Source organism: Dermacentor silvarum, chromosome 7 (genome assembly GCF_013339745.2).
Source record: "Dermacentor silvarum isolate Dsil-2018 chromosome 7, BIME_Dsil_1.4, whole genome shotgun sequence".
Lineage (NCBI taxonomy): Eukaryota > Metazoa > Arthropoda > Arachnida > Ixodida > Ixodidae > Dermacentor > Dermacentor silvarum.
Genome location: NC_051160.1, coordinates 117339812 through 117361148, shown reverse-complemented (window position 1 = coordinate 117361148; position 21337 = coordinate 117339812). Strand labels below are relative to the sequence as shown.

Genomic DNA, 21337 nt, shown 5'->3' with positions numbered 1-21337 from the left:
CTGCCTGGGGCCTGCCCACTGTTTGTTTCTTATCTAGTGTATCCTCCTTGGGCTCGACTCGTCCCATTCCCAATTTGTGCCCCACAAATTCCCTAGTCTTCTAGCCTATCTCACACTTGGTTGGCTCTATCGTCAACCCTATGTCCTTGTCATCGGCAATCACTACACAAACACCAGTCTTCTCCTCGTTTTTCACCTTAGCCATCGTCTTTTGGCATACGTCACATGATTTTACATATCGTCTCACGTCACTCTGCACTCCCATCCAAAAGAACTCCTCTGTTATTTTTCCTAATGTGTCTTTTATTCCCTGGTGACCTGCCATTCCACTATCATGCCCTAACTTCAGTACTTTATTCCTCAGTTCCTTCGGGACCATCAACTGTGATACTTCCTTACCTGAACTGAATATACATTTCCGGTACAATAAGTCATTCTTCTTATAAACTCTACTATTGCCCGACTCCTTTTCCTTTGCGTCCGTTCCCCTATCTTCTGTTCACACTTTCTTATCGACTCATCCTTGTTCTGCATTTCTCTAAATTCTGCTACAGTTATATTTAACCCCTTCACGGCCGTAACCTGCAATGCTGGCAAAGGTTTGGTACCTTTACTACTTGCTCGTGTTCGTACTGCAGCTGCTACGTCCGTGTCTTGCATCTCCTCCTTTTGTGCTTCTGAGCGTTCCTTCTCTACCACGTCCTTCTCGGTCCTCTTCCAACTGAGGTCGGGGTCATCTGCCTTCCTCACTCCCGGTACATTTCCCACACTCTAATCATAGAGGGGATCGTCTACACATCTAGTTGTGACTAGTCCTGTATAGAAGGGTGTCGATATTTGTATCTGTGCCTATGGCAGATACTTGACGGACTTGTCTACCAATATTACTGGTTTAAAGTATCCTGTCATGCTTTCATGTGGCACTAAACTTTTCCTCACTAAAATTGTATTTGCTCCTGTGTCTCTCAACACTGCAACCTTGTGCCCTTCTACCTCGCCTTCCACTACAGGCATGTTCTGCTCTCTCTTTCCTTCCTCTTTTGCGCTCATAATGCATGCACTCTTATCCATTGAACTAGTCCTGCATTCGTCTGCTCTGTGACTTTTCTTTTGGCACAACTGACAAACTACCGGTGCTTCGTGACGATTATCTCTCACTCGACAGTTCATCGCTACATGGCCCAACCGATTACATCGGAAACACCTCTGCGGTCCCCTTGGTCTGTTCATTTGTCCTTGATTCCTCACCTCTTCTAACGCTGCTGCGTGCGTATCTTTGTCACTCTTGCCTAAATTCTTCAATCTTTGTGCCTCTACGAACTGTTCTGCTTGTTCGGCCATCGCTTTACCGTTTGTAACTTTCTTTCTTTGAGGAATATTTCCAAGCTGTTACTACACCTGGCCAGAAATTGTTCACCTATGACTTTGTCACGAACTGCTTCATATGTTTTGTCAGTCTCCGACAACTCTATCCACCTCTCAAAGTAATTAGTCAGTCAACATGCGAACTGTTTGCCTGTCTCAGAGTCTTCAGGCTTACACGACTGAAACTTCTCCCGAAACCCTTCTGCCGTCAACCTAAATCTCTGTAATAAAGTCTTCTTCACCTTGTCGTAGTCTAGCGATTCTTCTGCTGACATACGCCCATATACACTCAACGCTTCACCCACTAAACATAGGCTTAAGGCGTTAGCCCACTCGCTCTTCTCCCAGCCTTGCCCGACCGCTATTCTCTCAAACCGATGCAAATACGCATCCAACTCATCCCTTCTCTCATCAAAAGGTGCCATTAATTTTCTAGGGCAAATCCGTTTTGGTCTGGAAGAAGCTGAGTCAGATGACGCCGATCCGGGTGAACTCGTGCCGTCGCGAGAACCCGCGCCCATCTCCGCTAGTCTTATGTTTAGCTCTAGAATTTCTTTCTGCAACTCCCGAGTATCAGTGACTGGGCTGAATAGAATCCGGGAACGGATCCTGGCACAGGCTCGCCAAATGTGATGTTTTTTTGTCACCGATCTCGGGGGCGCGTGGGTGGTAAAAGAGATGGAGAAGGAAGACGGATGGCGACACAGCAAACAGATTTTTAATCACACGCAAACTCACAACCAAGCACCTCAAACTAAAAATCAAGCATACTAAAGCATATCGAACAAATACAAGAACAACTTAAACCTCAGTACACTAAACAAGTTCAAATTTGCGCCTACGCATGTATGTATCGTCTATCCTTCAAAGTCAGGCAACCCTGTCTTATCGCTGAGACGCGCACCTGAAACGCTACAAAAAGTCACCTTGCTGCACCCGTCGTTGCACGTCTGTTCGGACTTATCGGCTCCTTTCCCAAGCAGTTGTTGCTCTCGTTGATGATGTAGTCGGCGTCGCGTCGTCTCTTTTCGCGGTGGTGAGCTCGTGGGTAAGTCTTCAGTGACGGCGCTCGGCGTTGCTTAGGCCCACCTGGATAGACGTCGGGATGCGTCGCAACTTCTTCATGAGTGCCGACGTGGCGTCCCGTGGAGAATCGAACGTGCCGGTCTGCCGCAGAAGGGGGATCCTCTCTGGGGTGCCCGGTCCTGCCGTGAGAGGCTGCCGCCAGTCCAGGAGCCTCGCTTGAACTTGCCGAGGTAGAGGGCCACACCTTGGACGGCCAATGTCATGGGCTCAGCCAGATCCCCAAGTCTCCCGTCGCCAGAGCGTAGCTGGCGATGCGACCTTCCTGGCCCGGAGCCACGTCGATAATCCACCGACAGCGCCGTTCATGCCCCGATTACTCCTCGGCTCACGCGCCTCGAGAGCTCGTGCCGTTCCGAACACCGTGCTTCACGGGCTCTCCTTCTTTTTCGCGCCGCAGGCGGCCTCTTACATATTACAGAGCTACATTTTGAGCGAAGAGACTAGAACTATCATCGAAGTGCCAGTCACTAATCTGTGCAGACCCCCCAGAAATTATCTTACGCACAGCTACAGTCAGGCGGCTTTATAACAAAGTGCTCCGGACTTCCTAAATTCCGAAATACTTCGTTATGGAATCGCGCAACGTATCGCACACAATACCAAAAGCCATGATGTTCAACAAAAGAAACCCTTTATTGTGTAATAAATCAGCGGGAACTTAGTGAATAAAGTGGCTATTTTTATTGCCCATTCATCTCCCGATATGTGCATCTATGCCGCTGAATTTACTGCCTCGAAGTAACTGGCATGATCCGCGACGAAACGCTGGAGCGACGCAAGGTAATGCGGCAGATCGTCACTTGCCACTATCGCCTTGCTGCATTGAAAACTCTTCATTCGTTTAGAGGCTCTATGTCACTGTTGACTTAGTTCAAATTACACAAAGGCGTACTCCGGCCCGGCGCTCGGCTTAATGGGTGATACGCTCGGGAAAGAACCCTACACCCTCAATATCCCATTGACACCTTCGTGAGCCTCGAAAAAAGTACTACTGCTGATTCCATTCCGAAAACTGCCTATCAGGTGGGTTCCCTTCCAAGCGTCTGGAACTCGATCCTGTATTTACCAAGCACCATGCCAGGAGCGTGCTTGTACCTATTTTACCGGTAAGTAGCTGGCTGCAGCACTAGTCTGTCTCCCACTGTAGCGGCGGGTGCTCGACTGTTTTATCAAAGCAAGGTGCCCCTGGGGAGATTAGCGACTCTGCAGAGAGATGAGAATCCTCGTAAACAACAAAATCCCCGGGTCGTATGTCATCTCTACCCACGGTAAAAACCGGTCCGTTTACGGCAGCACAGCCATTCAAATCCAAGACCTACTAAGCAGATGCTCTTTCAATTGACCACCGCAGCGATAAAAAAACGAGTCTCGGTGCCACCGGGAACCCGCCGGTTGTTCAAATAGGTAGAGATGTGCTCGCTTCTTTGTATGGACTCTCATCTTGTAAGAGGGCCCTATAGAGATTTGCGAAGGTGTCGGTCCTTTGTTCCGCCACAGTTTGGGGGAAATAGTCGAGCATCCTGCACTGCTGTGGTTTGCAAACGAATGCTGCCGCCGAGTAACTAGGGGTAAAATAGGTGCAAACGCGCTCTCGGCACGGTGCTCGACAACTACGGGAGTTCCAGGTGCTTGGAAAGACACTCGCCTGATGGCCAGTTGGTGGAAAGGGATCGCCAGACCTAATTTTTGCCGCAGCCGTGGCCTAAAGTTAGAGCATCCGCCTAGAATTCGGGGTTCGATTACCGTTACTGCCTTGAACCCATCGGATTTTCTAATGGGTGTCCCCCGGCCTGGCGCTCGACGACTTCTGCAGTTTCGACATCTTGATAGCGGGCCAAGTAGACGTTTACCTACCAGTAAAATAGGTGCAAGCTCCATTTCCGCCAGGTGTTCCACTATTAGGGGACGTCCATTCCTCGGAACGACACCCACCTGGTACAAAATTGCGAGAATGGAACCAGCAGGAATCTTTTGAGATTTGTGTCGTGTTTCTTCGTATTGGTTGTTGCACAGCAAGCATAGCGGTCTATACCAACCTCTCCCGAAAAATGCACCCCTGAAAGCCCTGACGCCTCACCAGGAGGCTTCTTGTACCCGACTTAAAAACCGGTGGCTGTCCGGCGGTGGGGCACTGAAACACAGACCTCTCATAGCCGAGTGATTGGATGTTACAAATTCTAGTCGGGGAGTTCGCAAGGCGGTCCGCTTGGAACAAATTCTCAGGATGGCACCCGTTTGGAGACATTAATTTCCGAACTTTGTGAAAAAATACATGGGTGGTCCAGTTACGTTTGTGCTTCAATGCATAAAACAGCGTTTTCTTAAGAACGTAAGCCAAACGACGTTGCATTTTTACCGCAAGTTTGCCAGCGCATATCTCGTAAATGGTGTCATGCGCACAATTATTTTTAAGTCCATATGCCTTGCAGTCTCCCCCACCCCCCTAGAATTAGTAAAGTGCATATGACATAAGGTAATTTGTTAAAAGCTTAGGAAGTGAAGTTTGATAATTAGTTGATTACGCATTTCAATTTTTCTGCCAGTAATGTCGGCCTCTTCCAGTAGGCCATCTCGTCGACTTGAGTTGTGACATCTGCCACAGGTAACTTTTAGAAATTGCTGAATGTCTTCGCGGGAGCACCGGGTATATGCATTATCTTAATCGAGGCTGTTTTAAGAGGTCCTCAACTTTGTTGTAGGTCGCCTTTAAGCCTACACCAACTAAAAATTTAGAAAGGAAAGAACAGCGTCCTGTTGTCACCAACACGTTGCTCTGAAAGCACCATGACAGAAATCTACTGCAAACACATCAGTTGAGAACGAAAGGCCGAAGCATTCCAGGACCATGACTTGGTATTTTCAAAGCGGCCGGCACCTCGTTCTACTTGTGTTGCCATGCTTCCCTCGAAAAAGTGTCTACGCGTGTTAGCGTAATACGTAATTAAATCATGAACAAAAGCGTATGCCTTTGTGTACCGTAAAGTATATTTCACGAATGAACTTTATTTTTCTCACGTTCGGTATATTGCTAAAGCTCGTTTTTTTTTTTTTTTTACTGGTGCACACCCCCCGGCGACGCCTTCTGTACAGTTGTCAAAGCTAAAACGTTGCACGCACAGCAGGTATTAAATAGCTGCTACACCGCGTAAGCTCCATCCTGTACTGGGTTGTCATATGAAATGAGCATTCTCGCGGGAAGCCTCATATTGCACCTCTGTTTTAAAAAATTATGAAATTTTGAGGATATTTTATGTTTTACAAATGCCATTGTATTGATACTACCATTATTCAAACCATTTATCGCAGTGTATTTCGTAGCCATCTATCTAACTGCATTGTATCCTGAGGTCACATCTTTGTTTGGTACATGGAACCAGGTATAGTGCTTCAGAAGAAACAGTTCTGATTCATGAGGTCGAATTTTCAGTTTATATAAAATGCTTCGCGCCAATGAATAAACATAGCAGCACAAATACTGCACTTTTCATAACACATTTTAATCCTCCAGATATAATGACGCAGCGTTCTAAAGGCCAATTTTCAGAAATACCGCATACCGAAAGGAAAGGTAACTACTTCTGTATCACTGTTTTTGCACAAATTACAAAGAAAAAAAGAAACGTGCCCAAAAGTTGTCACACAAGAAAACCATGATTGTTCTTTAGGCCTATATTGGCTATATGGGATTTGTCCGCTTTCATTCCTTCTAGTATATCTTCACTAGACGCCGTATTATGTAACGTTTATTTTTATTTGGCATTCTTTCTGGGCCGTCATATGGACCAGCAGGACGCCAAGCCTACGTTATCGCCTGTCTCAGCCACTCATGACAATCGGTGATCGGAAAAAAATATAATCCAGGGAAAATAATCGTTTCTGATGATAATCCCTGCTCAACTGAATCTCACTATTTGTAATTTTCTAAGCTTTTATAGCAGTTAATAGCACGGAAAACTTTTCTCGTCGATCGTGAGCGCGTGCGTACGAATGTATTTTTTTTTCGCTTTGCCGCTGTAGAGTGTTATAGCAGAAAGAATAGAATATATTTCCACAACTTCTTTTTTTTAATAATGTATCCCACTGAGTCAGCTTCAGGGAGATGTAACTAGAAATCAATGGCTGGAGTCTCCAAATAACACCTACCACATGATAATGGTAAGCGGTCGATGAAGCAATCCGCGCAATTAACGTACTTATTTGCTCGTGCTGTTGTTTGGCAGTGGCATTCGGGTTAGTCATCGTGCGTAGACTAGTCATGTAGCTTGTTTAGTGCCCAAACCACTACTTGTACAATTGAGCGCTGGGAAATCTTCTTGAAGTTGTGCGACAGCCTATGAATGTGGACAACTAGAGCAACTGCTTTTTTCTGCTGATGTTGGGATCACTTTACTCCTGAATAGAGAATACTTAAGAATTCCCACACTTGTGGGAAATGGCAGATGGGCCTGAATGACTGACACGATTCTTTTGCCATGAGGTAGGGTTCTTCAGGAATGATGATATTGATTATTTTCATGACACTAGTACACTGCCTTCACGTGCAGAACGCAACCGATCGACATGCTCGTACTGTACACTCACATTCTCGACAAGTTGCCACCGTCCCTCCCCAATTGCACCATCGCGGGACCAGCCATATTCGAAAACAGCGTGCCATTGCCCCTGCCTAGTATGGTGAGTGAACTGCTCCCCGCAGCCCATTGATTTTGTCTATTTGCTACGCTTCATTCTGTTAGGTCTCGTGTGTGGCTATGTTGGTTCAATGCTAGACGCATTACCATCGACATTCACCATGATGTGAGTTCTCCCTAATTTTTTGAGCGTCGAAACGAGAACGGTGCTATCTAGCGCCACCACCGCGAACCCTGTGCAAAGCCTCTGAAATCCATGGCGCGCAGGTGTGTTGTGAATGCTTAGCAACGAGTCATGAGGCAACCGAGCTCCTCTATCGCGCTTCTTGTTGAACACGCTGCGCCATATAGTGGCACTTCTGGGATGGCCGCGCGTGGCCTCCGAGACGAGAAGCGTGGCCCCCCGGAAACATAGCTCTTGAAAGTACTATAAGAAGGTTAACGCACTAAAACAGTCACAACCTTGCCATCGTCGCTCTAGCGCTGACACCGTGTCTCTCTCTTGGCGCGAACAACCGCCAGTGACATTACGCCGTCAGCGGAATAAGCAGCGCTCCGGTGCAGCCTGGCTCTGGTCGAGAGCCGTCTAATTTATTGCGTAAGACATGCGTGGTGTCACTCATGGTTCTAGTGGACAGGGTCATACAGGTGTCAGTGAAGCGATCCCCATACGTGACGTCATAGCGATAGCGTGTCAGGGGCCGACATAACGCGATATGAGCTTTTCGCATGGACCGGCGGAACGTTATAGGAGCCGGAGCAAGACGAAGGATCCCGGAGGGAAGTTCGCCTTCCGCTATCGGTCGTCATTAAGGCATTTGTTATTAATTGGATAAGCCGATAAAGAATTTCGGGTAATCTGACGGGTTGTGTCAGCACGAACATGAACATCAAGAGCGTAGAGGGTGGATAACTTTGTATGGAGATCGAGCAAGATGGCCGCGGGTAATTATGTGTCGTAACGAAACAGCGAGCAGCCTACTCGCTGTGACGCGAACGTTATACGTGAGAGTCGCAAAATGCAAAGATGTGTCCAAGCCACGGCAATCCTGAGAAACACGTATAACCAGCATATCTCTGAAGGGATGCTTGAGGCGTTCAGGGACGCCGTGAGTATGTAGATGCTACGCTGTTATGAACTTGTCGGTTGGTGTAATAGGATTGAAGAAGGTCGTGGACTACTTTTTATAGATTCATGATTAACCGACGAGCAACACTTTCACGAAGTATAAGGTCGTGGAACAGGCAGCCGGGGATACCAATAGCGGAGGTTGTGGCAAGTTACATTAGAAAATTACTACGCCCATGAAAAAATGTGCGGACACAACACAAGAAGGCACACAGAACAATGTATGAGTATACTTTGAATTGATATATGGACATAAAAACGAAAACATTGCACGCTTCTCGTTCAGCCTACATATTTTGTGTGCTGACACTAATCGCCAAATATACAATGCTTGCGTGATGTCATAACGATTGAATACGTCTGTAACAACGGCAATTCAATTGTAGCCGGAGAGCGACACGGAGAGCGACCTTTAAGATCGAGTCCAGCATTGTTAATGAGGGTTGTCATGAAGCAGAAGGCTATGAGCTAGCTGCAGGGGAGCTTTGTTGCGTGGCTGGCATACTTCACAAGCAACCTGTTACCTAACAGAGCAGGGGAAGCCGTGCCTCAAAGGAGCCCTCGAGCACTTTTGAAGTCCCCGAATTTTCGTTGCAGGTTGCGTAGACTGACGGTTGAAAGTGCCTTTAGCGTAGGTCAAAGCACCGATATCGAAATATTTAATATTTTAATCACGCGAACAAATCACTGCATCGGTGCCGACCACATCATCGCCCAGTGGCACTTACCAGTAGCATCATCCACGTCCCAACTCGCACCTCCGTGATTGCTAAAAAACAAAGGTCAGATAACAACTGGACTGGAGCAAAAATGTGATAGCTTAACTTTTTATTTTATTTATGTTTGCTGTACTCTTTATATTAAATGACCAGACAGTCGGAAAAAAATCGCCACAACCACAAACAACGGTAGGGTCACTGGCTGCTCTTTCGCCTCTGGTATGGCGCCATACCTCTGGCCTCTGAGCACTAAAGCTTCTCGTTTTTCTAATCTCGTGAACACCAGTGTAGCCGCGCTGCATTGTTCGCGTGGTGCAGGCTTCTCACCTCGATGCATCGTTGTTGCCTCACCCTCTTTTGGTGTTTGCGGTGCTGCACTGAAGAAATGATACGTTGGAGATTCCCACGTTGCTAGACCAGTAGTGGCGAACACGACTTCTGCTAGTGTGCCGATAGGTACCTTCTTTTACCATGGCAAAAGCGCCATCGACACACCAGAGTAACCAAAACCCCTCATCATAGAACATGTAGGCAACCATGGAGTGTCAAGTTCCGCTACTTGAGCGCTTCGGGTTCCTACCCTTGGTTGTGAAGAGTTACGTAAGTTATTGAGAGAAGCGGATACAGGGGACCGCACAAAATTTGACTTCAGGGCGTGCATTTCTTTCTAGTATTTCGACATTTTTCGATTTAATGGATTCGGCATACATACCCCGATCGCTGCCATTCTTGTTGTACTTAACTCTCCAACCGCCAATCTACACATGCCACGACCATAGAACGATGGCTTGAAGAGTGTTCGAGGGCCCCTTTAAGAAGCGTTGGTGGACGTGGTCAAATGTGCAGGTTACACCTAGATGTCAGGCGATCAGGAAATTGTGATTGAACTTTACTACGTCAAGCTCATATCACCAATGCACGCCTCTGGAAGGCTTGTGTTTTATTCGCGCCATAAGACACGCCAATAAAAAGATTTATTCCCGCAATTTCATTGTGCATTATCCTTGAATATCCCCTACCGCACACAATTCGTGCACCTAATCCATCTTGTAATGAACAAACCAGTGTTCCTATGACGCAGCTGACGACGCTGGAGTTGATGCAGCTCGCAGACATACCAGAGACTGTAAGCGTGCTCTTCTCGCTCCAAGTGGGCGTGTCCGAGTTCCAGATGGGAGGCAAGGCCAGCAGTAAAACGGCGAACTACGGTGATGCCTGTTGGATGCGAGACATCAAGCCGTTTGAAAAGGTGACTGGTGGTCTGCTGTTCAGCAAAGCTAACGCGAGTGCACTGACGTCCTTAACCGGAATAATATGTCCGTTAAAAAATTATCGTGTCGACTCCAACTGCGGAAAAGTGACAGCGGTACAACTATCGCATCTCTCGAGCCCCGCTGCTCGTGGTTCTTTTTTTTTTTCTTTTATTTCGCCAGTAGTAAAAAGCTTGAAAATGGCTTTGCCGTGTCCTTTCGGTCATACCCATTATCATTACTGCCATCGACAGAGCACATACAAACCCTCAGCTTAAACCTCGCCATACGGCTAAGAATAACACTACCTTTGCTACCACCGCCATTGGGGATCGAACTCATGCTCATTCTAAAGCGTTCAGTTTGAAGGGACACTAAAGAGAATCAATGAGCAAGACTGGAATTATGAGGTACTAATTCACAATGCTCCTTAGTGCGCGGCAGTATGATGGATATTCGAAGTAGAAACGACGGTCAGTGCTTTCAGTTATTTGTTTAATTTCGCACCTAAACATCAGTGCGTGTATACGTCAGTGTGACATCATGGCATTCAAAGTACTGTGACGTCACAGCACGCGGATGCGGCACTGAGACCAAACCAACGCTTTTAATCGGCAGTTGATAAACAGACGGCACGGAAATGAGGTCTGCGATCAGCTTCATTGTGTAGAACGAAATGTTTGTATCGGGATTTTGTGGCTCGGCACATGTTCTTGATACTTTCTGACGCTAGCTTTTGACTCTCTTAGAATACAGTGTAGTCCTTGTCAGCGATAAACTACCTCAATACACGGGGCCCAGAAGCAGGCCAAACAACGTGAGCCATTTGTAGTTCACATTGCCGATTAACTAGGCCCGAACATATGCCCTCAATATCCATGACGTCATGGCGAACTGGTGTGGTGACGCAAACCTCCGTGAACGCCCCTCTTCATTTAGAGCCTCTTTTATGGCTTGCCAAGCTTCCGATCAGTAATAAGAGTGAATTTTCCGATTTTTAGAAGGGTGTTTACTAACAAAACTACATTTTTTCTCTCTTTGGTGTCCTTAAAGTGGCGGTCCTACTCCGGCAGCATGAGCCCCCCCCCCCCCCCCCATTTTCAGTACTTTTGGAGCAACCGTGGCGGCTCTTTTACTTAGAATATAAAGTTGTCGTACATAGCATAAAAATCCTAATTCTTCTAGATTTTAACAATATATAATATAAAGAAATTGAATAATGTGATTAAGAAATAAATGTTCAAGAACAACATGAGATACATGGTTTTTGCGAACTGTGTCTCAGTTGTGACCATATTTAGAAGAAACTAGCGCATTTGCTGCATTGCGACTTGCTCTGTAGCTTTAGGACATATTTATCTATTTCCTAGACGCAGCAAAATAATGCTGAATTTTTACTTTTTGGATAATTTGATTTTGAAGATCGCCAAATATTACTAACTTCTGTTGTAAACAGCCCGCAACTTCACGTTCAAGGAAGCTAAATTTTGGATGAATTAAAGTTCAACGAATTTACATTTAGGACGCAAACTTTCAGGCAGACAGCTAGATAAACACACCAAGACGTCGTCAGAGATATTGTAAAATAGTGCTAGGATTCTACTCACGAATGACGCTATCAGGCAAGTGATTCAATGGCAGACCTAAAATGCGCAGAATCAGCACGAATGATGACACTGACTGGAAGATTATTACAAAGGATTGCTGTTTGTGTAAAGGAGGAATGAAGATGACTAATTATATCTCAATGATAGAAGAACCTTCTAGTCGCAGAAACATATCACGATCTTGGCGCGCTTGCCAAGTCTGCGTTGTGGAAGGCAACTGACTCGACACTGATGAACGAGCTAAGGAAACCTAACGCTATAAAAGAAAAAGTCAGGGCCCTTCTACTCTGTGAAGGAAGTCCAGCGAAGCTGGCGCTCTGGTGGGATTTTCTATGTTGGGGTTTAGCTATATTGGGGATTGGCTATGTTGGATTTGGCTACAAAATGGTAAACTGACCCCTTCGCTACTTACTCGGGAACAAGGCCTCGATGCCGGCTCCGAGTAGCACAATGGGGTATTTTTTAACACTTAGACGATGGTTATACAATGCCCGGCTCTGAAAGAACAGGTTCGGCGTCCACGGGCGATGGCATTCCTATAGTGCGCTTCGGGGAATGGGACGCGTCGGCTTTCGCGGGCGACGGCGTTCCTAGCGCGTTCCTCACGCTTTTCAACGACATTCCCAGACTAGAGTCCCTGCCCAAAGTTCCGTATAGACAACCGACGCCAACGCGAACTCCTCTCACACCCCACTCCTCCTTTGACCTACTTTTTTTGTGCACCGCCAATGGTTGGCGCGCCTCACGCTCTCCCCCTCCAACGCGAGTATTGGACGGCGCGACTTACGTCACCCCGCTTCCCGTTATCCTTTTCATCTGCACCTTCTCACAATATAAAATGCTCGTGCCAATGAGTTTTTTTCTACACGCGGACACGACAATCGCAGACTGAGCCCTTAACAGCTTCGCTGTAAAAGAAACTCGTGCAGATTCATTCACATGTTTGATTCTGAGAAACGAAGGTTTCACGAAGTGTGTAAAGAAATACCAGGTAATGATTGCATTCTATACAGCGCTTTACACCTAAGCGATCACCTGTCTGCCAGTGAGGACGGCAACAGGCGGAGAGTCCCACCACGTGACCGAGGTGACCGTGCATTATACTGTCTCCGGCATGGCCCCCATTTGCGACTACGCTGCATCCAGTGTCGGCGCGCCGAATACAGCGAGTTGATGCTGAAGGTAGAGCAGAGAGCTTCACGCTACTTAGCGAAACACTGACCAGACAGATACACCAAACGCCAAACACCATGGAAGTATGCATAGAAAGGTTTCCTTTACTAATGAAATGGCGCTCATGATGATGTACATCTGTTTCACAGAAAGCACTTATGTGACAGTCGTTTCATCAATGCATCATTCTGTATAAAACGAGGTCGATGTCCTTGACCACCTACAAAGGTAGCAAAGATGGTAGCGCTGTCCTGCATGTGTGGAATTCCGTAAGACTGCAGCACCCAGCCACAGTCATGAAAGTCCGCGAGGGTTCATGAAGAAAGCTTCGTTTCAAAAGCTTCCCATACGTGCAGCAAAACCTAACGGCAGTTTCGCGCGAAAGCGCGGTCGTGCAGAATAACTCGCTGCTGTAGTCCAAGAGTACATGAGGAATACTTGGCTGCGCTGTACGCTTCACTTTTCTGCAATGAGAGCATAGTATTCTCGTACATTGCGCTTCTCATCTGCAATGTCAATATAGCAAGCATGCAGTGGATAAGGCTGTTGCACTTGCGTCATTTCATCGACTTAGTGCAAGGCGCACGGCAAGACAACGAAATATACAATGGGTTCACTCATCTTTTAGTTAAACTTTTAAGGGCTGTCCGCTTCATTTGTTATCAGAAACGCCATGTTAATGAGAGAAGGTCATTGCGACGATGAACGCCTTCATCTTCTTTTTTGTAACATTATCATGACGCCGTCACGTGCTAAGGCCAGGATATTTGATGTGCTTTGTTTATTCCAAATAATTTTTTATATATAGCTCGGAATTCCAATTAAAATCACCCCGAACCCTTACAGGCATGTTTTACAGGTAATTAATGAAACGCAATTATATTTCATAGTGCACTCTAAGGTCATATATCTCGAAAGTGCTGCTGGCATTAGAATTTCTGCTAAGCAGACCATGGTAAGCAGCGCTTCAATACTCCTCGTCTTGAGTTTCGCAATTAGATATGCACCCAGTGTAATAAAAACTAAATGCAATTATCATGTTTTGGTTATTTATCCATATTGTCGTTTAATATATTTCTTTGCTGCTAATGCACACCTAGCCACGTGACCTATCTGGCAAAACAACACAGACCTTGATATGACCAATATGTTTCTTTTTTTGCACACCCTCCCGAATTTCCCTGACCAAGGCCTTTCCTGAGTGCCGCTGTTGTACTGCCCAATATCTAATACTAAAGAAAAATTACGCATCCGAAGAGGTGGTGTCGGTCCCCCTGCACTTCTGGCCAACGCTACAACCAATATGTCACAATAACAGGCACACTTGTATCGTGCCAACGCCATCCAGCTCTTTCAGGGTTTCGACGCGTGTGTGATATTGCGTTGAACTGGTGCGCGAGCTAGCTCTAGACAAAAAAAATGTTGCAATAAAATAGGCAAACTTGTAAAGTTTGATTAACCGCTGCACGAAATCGTCACTTCACATACGAGATTCCAAGATGTGCATTGGATCTGCATATTTTAGGTGTGCGTATTGTATAAAAGGAAGCGCCCGGTATCGTCGGCGATCGTCGAAATCTGATCAGTGGCGAAACGCGTCGGCTTTTATACATGAGTCATGGAAGGTTCCAGATTAATCCCTGGTGCCCGCGTGTCTTCCAGAAAGTGCTAGACAATTCGCGTCGGTCATACAATCAGATTACATAAGCGTCGGTTACAACAGACAATGGATAGAAGCAACGATAACATTCGAGAAACGTCCGATACATGCAGGCACACCCTGTGCCAGTGATAACGTTTAATATTTGTTAGCCGGTGAAAAGTGATCACCGGTGAAGGATAAACATGTACACGTGTTAATATTATGTTCTACGTCACCATTGGCTGACACATTACGTTACGAAACGTTTGAGCGCATGAACTTTTATGTAAATGTAGGCCTAGGCACCTAGCGCACTGCAACTTCCTGCTAATACTGCACAACAGCCGCTATGTGTCTGTCCCGCTAAATCAGTACCTGGTATTGGCGCTATATACACATCAGCGTCACGCTAAATCCAAAGGGTTACTTCCACTCCGACGCACTGGGCCATTCGAAAACATACAGCGTCGAATTTGCGCACTTTCATGCAGCGTGCCGGCTTCTGACTGTTCCTCGGTTCGTTATACGCCACCTTAAGTGCCTCGCACAGTCTGGACCATGAGAAACTGAATACGAATTTCCTGACCAGTTTTCGCGCGCATTGAACGCTTGGTCCACTACCGCTTATTACAGCAAAGCTGTATATGGCTAGGGTTCTATGCATTTTTTGGTGTCCGTCAACAGATCTGCGTGTGCAAAAACTCAGCTCCCGAATTTGACGAAAAATCGCTTCATTCTGTACAAATGATTATACGTCTAATCACTTAGAAATGAATTTTCAGTAGGTTAGTTATCAATGACACTATTTTAAAAATCAGTAAACTCTAAGATACATAATAAGGGTGTCTCAAAGATTTGCCGCTGTGCGATCCACGTCGGCCATGAGGACGCTCGTACCACACTCCCTTTGTCGTCGTTCCAAGCTCTTGCGTGCCTAGTTTCCTTACGCTCCCCCGGCGTGGCGGTCATGTCGCGCGTGCCTATAGTTTCCTCCAGCTCCACGAGGTGACTGTAGTCTTCCACGCCAATGTACGCCGCCGATCAAACTAAAAGTGTGTGTGCGTGTATATTTCTTCGGGATGACTCAAGAGACAGAGAAGCACCGCTCAAGAAAAAAGGAAAGTGCTCAAACCTTTGATCTAAATTCTGTATCACCTCTATGTCGTTTGCTAAACTGCTTCGCTGGTTATCCACCTTCACAGCAGTGTAATGGCGCGTGATTTTATTCGGAGGCTTTACATACCGTAATCTCAATTCCCGATTCCACGGCCCAAGCGTGTCCTGGTAGAAAGTGCATGGAAGCGGAGTTATTAGCGTAGTTTATCTATTTTTTACGTCTGAACGTCGCAGAAGGAACGCCAAGTCTGCATGGAACCAAAGAACGATGTCAAATAGGCCGACATCCGACAAATATTTCATAATAATTCCGCACAAGACGCACAATGCGGTGAATGCGTGAACTTATGTTGAACATTGTATTCCTCATAAAGGTCCTATCGGGTCCTGCAACTATTTCGGTTACAAGAAGGCCCCATACCAGTTCCCTCCAGAATATATTTGTGAATCATGGCATAGTGCAGTGCAGCATCTTTGTAGAGTGTATAAGTGTTCTTTTTTTTCTAATTACTCTTGCCCTATCGCACGCCACGCGCTCCACAAATTCCGGAATGGACACCAGTCATGCGGACCCCAGCACATAGTCGATTTCGTCGACAAAGACATGGTGCTATATGCGAAACCGCAAGGCCTCTCATACCAAGCACCGGTTCTTTGGGACAACACCACCACTCTGGAATTGAAGGTATGTATGTTTGTGCCCACCACTTCTTGTAGTGCTGTGAACCTAACCATCAGGACTCACACTACTGGCTCATTGCCACTGTGAGATTAGCAATATATGACTGTTACCGAGATCTGAAGCAGAGGATACAGAAAAGAGCTTTCGAGAAACACTTCGCCGTCATGACAGACTGTGGGAGCAATGTCCGCAGGTCGAGGGATTGACAAGGCGTGCACATCCCCAAGACCGTTGTAAAATATGTAAATACACGCCAGAGTTTGACATCACATGCCTGCCGAGTTAAAGCTGGATAGTGCAGATTTATACACGAGGCCTTTTCATTACGCAGACCTTCAGGGGCGACTTCGAATAAAAGAATTGATAACTTAGCAAGAGCATGCGTTGTGCGCACATGTAATGGGCGATGCGATTTATTGTATGCCGTGTATTCCGGAATTGTGCAGGATCATGAGCTTTTCATGAATGTGATCGTCTGTGTAGAAGCGGCGGCTCTTGCCAAGCGCCCACTCTTTACATTTCGCCTTCTTTCTAAGTGCTGTGTCCGACAATGTCAGTCGGGAGCTTTATTTCATTTCGATAGCATCGCATGTCACACTGAAAATTGATGTTCGCAGATACAGTACGTGCACAACTCCACAAATTGTAGATTTTGCTCGTTTTACCCCCCCCCCCCTTTCTTCTTGCGCCTTGAGCCCAAACGAGTCCTTCTGTGCACAGACGCATTCTTGCTGGCTTTAAATCATTTATATATATAGAATGTCTTCTCTCTAAAAGTTGGGGTTCACAATGTGCAACTTCCGTAATACATTTTTACTCGGGCTTTCACCTGCTGTCCTGCTGACAGGTGAAATTTGTACATATAACAATTGTGCCAAGAAATCTAAATACGCCTCATGTCGTGGCTAAATACTATGAACACTTTAGCTGTTTGTTTCATGTGTTTTGCTTCGGAGTAGCCTTGGCATTAATTCCTAAAACGTGCCATGACAGCGCGCTTTTAGAAACATGTCGCACTATAACTGACTTGGCATGCAGCAGCTACTTGATTATGAAACACACGAAGACACCCATAACAGCCATAAAACAGCAAAGTTTTGCAAAGGCAACTCAATACCCCTGAATAATAAAATGATGATAGGGCTGTGAACTGAAGTCGAAAAGCAAAGTGAAAGAAGCGTGATGGACACACATGAGTCAATCAATGGCCTGCGCTCAGTACGCAAATAAGACTGCTGTATGGCGTTAGTGCCAGCGTTTCGCTCCTAAGTGTGACGGCGCGGCATCAAATCCCGGCCAATGCGGCCACGTTTTGTTGTAGGTGAAATGCAAAACCACTCGTCTTCCCATTCATTTAGTGCACGTTAAAAAACCCCATGTTGTAAATATTAATCGAGAGTCCGTAACTACGGCGTGCCTAATGATCATACCGTGGAGGAGGAGGAAACAACTTTATTTTGTTAATTTGGCGTAGTGAGGGATGGCTACCAGGTGATGCCTTACAGCCACCTCCTCGGCTGTTTTGATGGCCCGAAGTTGAACCTCCAGGTTCGGGTTCATAAGTGTTGCTTATCACGCTTCAGGCGAGGGAGCGGCCAGGAGATCTGGGGGGGGGGGGGGGGTATCTTCTCTGCAGTCCGAGAGAATATGATTTAAGGAGGCTATGGACCCACATAATGAGCAGTGTGGGTCTGTCAAGTCAGGGTAAAAGTGTGCGTATATTTGTGGGCTGGGAAAGAAGTGCGTTTGGAGTCGGCGCCAGGTCACTTCTTGTCCCTTGGTGAGCTTGGGAAGAGGTCGGGGTTTTGCCCTCTTGCGACGCGATAGTATTGGGCGATATCATGGTATGTGGTCAGTGGCTCGCTGACCAGGTCCCCTGGGTCAGAGACGGAACCCACCGCTCGGCTGACGAATCCTCGAGCACACTGGTGCGCCGCCTCGTTCCCCGGGTTTCCTGCGTGAGCCGGGACCCATATCAATTCAATTGGGTTGGGTTCTTCTTCACTATCTTGTTGTTTAGAGGTGAGTAGGGGATTCAGTATTCGTAGCGTGGCTGGGGCCACGATTCCACGTGTAAAGTTGCATATCGCGGTCTTTGAGTCGCTGATTATAGTTGTAAATCCGGCTGCTGAAGCGAGGGCAATGGCCGCCTCTTCTGCCTCCGCCGAGTTGAGGGCACGGACAGAACAGGCCGTCCTTATGGGTGTTGCTCGGGGCGTAAATTGGTTGTTGTCATTGTTGTTGATGATCTTGGGGAGGCTAATTACGCTGATTGCGCACGTGTTATGTAAAACTGCCGAATTTGTTTATATTTATTTTGTCGGTACCATGACATGTGTTCCGTATAAAAGCATGACTGAGGCATGCGGGCATTTTTCTTCCTGGAAACACGCAGTATTACCAATGGTGTTATCTGTAACAGCTGTAGAAAACGCAAAACATTTGTTTTTTATAGGAAGCCGTAGCCAGCCACTAAATGCGATGCCTTTTCTTAGCTTACTATGCGCAGACCGAGTAAAAAATTCGTTCTCGTCTAAGCACAGGGCCATCAGTGTACATACAGCAGTAACGCGACTGCGACCCGCCGGGGTGGCTCAGTCAGCTAAGGGGTTGCGCTGCTGAGCACGAGATCGCGAGATCGAATGCCGGCCGCGCGCGGCCGGATTTCGCTGTAGGCGAAATGCAAAAAACGCCCATGTGCTTCCGTTGTAGTGCACGTTAAAGAATCCCAGGTGGTCAAAATAAATCCGGAGCCCTCCACTACGGCGTGCCTCATAATCAGAACTGGTTTTGGCACTTAAAACACTAGAAAGAAGAAGAACGCGACTCCCAAAGCACTGTATTTCACGTGAGCGCTTACTGTAAACAACATATGTGGTTGGTGGATGTGCGTATGGGTAAGTCATTTGTGTCCATGCTGACATACAAAAAGCCATGCGCCTTTGAGTGGCGTGCCAATTTCGGCTTTCTGATAGAATTAGAATTACGAAATGACAGAATGAAACAGAATTATGAAATGACACTGCGGCTTATATTCGGGGCGTGTTGTCGTGGTGCAGGACTTACGGCGGGCACCTTCAGACATTTAAGCATATTCAGCACGTTCTTTGACGTCAAAACTCACAAAACGATGAAAATCATCCGCGTAGAAGTTCAAGGCGGCGTTGCCCCATGAAATAAACATAAAATTGTCTATCACAGTTGTTGCGCCGGGTTCCCCGCAAATTCCTGCTCACTATAAAAGTGATTCGTTGAGCTCAAACACGTGAAGCGATAGACGTCTATACCCCGACTCACGCGTAGTGCTATGCCCCGTCTCGTACGCTGTGGAAGCGACATCAGTATTTTGGTCGTAAAGTGTGCCATTCTATACATCTCGCGATCAAGTAGGTTAGACATCTAATTATCAATAACAGAAAACAAAGTGGGTGCGCCACCTGGCCTAGAGATGCTTTACTTTGTTTTTTTATTTTATAATTGAAAATTTGCCTCATGTATACCTTGCGTGGCGTATTTTGAGTGTCATGCGCCATTTGTAAGATTATGCGCGACAGCGCGAAGCAGATGAAACTATCGACCAGTTGGGGCTTTGTTGCACGCCAACAGCACATGCTAGGGCGGGACGCACGATTATAAGCGTGAGGCGCCTACGACAGGCTACAAATGAAGTACCTGGTAAGGAAAACCGCCAAAAGAAAAATCATGTCTTACAACCTATTAGCAGCCGCATAACAAGGTGTCTTGCTTTTTAAGGACTTGAGATTTTGATCGTTTATTACTGAACCTCAACAAAAAAAAGCTAATTTCTGGCAAAACATACCGACCTAGTTCTTAGTGTCAGCGCAGCCACTGCAAGAAGTATTATCAGCCCCCACGTTGTACACGCGATGGATGGAATTGTGTATATATACTAGTAGTCTGAAAATGGACGTCAGCCCTCACAACACTGAACCTTTTGCGGTGCAGATCAACCAAGTGTTCGGGCGCGCCGAGCGGACAAACTTTGGCTGGTCCCTGCACCGCATCGAAATGGATTACCTAGGCTTCGGAGACTGCACTCTTCCTGACGGCACCCCTACGCCTTTGATTGTCTCCCACGTCAGCAGCGCCATGGCCAAGCATAGGCGCATCCAGTGGGACTGACATATTTGCTACTGGCGTGTTTCTCGGACATATTTAGTAAATTCCGCCAGTATGTTTAGGCGCGGCACCCAATGGTGGTACGACCCGCCTACGACAGTGTTAGTATAGAGCTCTGCGCACTAGAACGCAAACCGCTATAGCAGTATCAAGTAAATACAAGTACAGTGCTCAATAGCTCCATGTGGCGTATATTACAAGCTCTGCGTATATTCGCTGCTCTAAAACTATGAAACTGTGAAGTGCACCGTCAAACCCGGCTACAACGGGAATACTAGGGGTCCCTTATGCTACAGCTCAGACAACTTGAAGGCGAAAGCCCGAGCGCCGCTAACTCTATGACACCGACGACCACTTCTATTTTTCTTAGTCATAATCACTCTGAAAGCACAAGTTGCAGTCATTTTGGCAACTCGTCATGTTTTTTTTTTTTTGCAAGTCGTCCTTCCGATGGTTCACCAAACTCGAGCTGTGACTCAGCACTTTTTTTGTTGAGTAACACTCACTAGGACCCACAAATCTCACATATATATTTTTTCAAGCCACTCCCCCACTGCATAACCCCTTCATTCATTCTTGATTCCCCTATCACAGCTTGGTTCACCTTCATTCACTCTTAATTCATTCATTTACTCATCATTATCTTAGCTCACTCTATCTCATCATTACATTTCGTTTGACTCCAATCACCCAAACAAACCCCTTTATTTCACCGTCAATTCACTCTTAATTCACCTCATTCACCTCTCTGTATACCCATTATCACTTCAGTTCACTTGCTTAATCATTCTTTCACC

The 21337-nt window shown here is 46.5% G+C and overlaps 1 protein-coding gene across 1 annotated transcript in view; it reads left to right on the top strand.

Annotated features, from left to right (window-relative positions):
- Nucleotides 1-20543, top strand: part of LOC119459110 (uncharacterized) — an 84247-nt gene extending 63704 nt beyond the window's left edge. Inside the window, exons 10-12 of the mRNA XM_049671588.1 lie at nucleotides 6996-7125; nucleotides 10012-10179; nucleotides 20367-20543. Of these exons, the coding sequence (XP_049527545.1) occupies nucleotides 6996-7125; nucleotides 10012-10179; nucleotides 20367-20543 (475 nt within the window). The remainder of the gene's footprint in view (nucleotides 1-6995; nucleotides 7126-10011; nucleotides 10180-20366) is intronic.
- The last annotated feature ends 794 nt before the right edge of the window (nucleotides 20544-21337 follow it).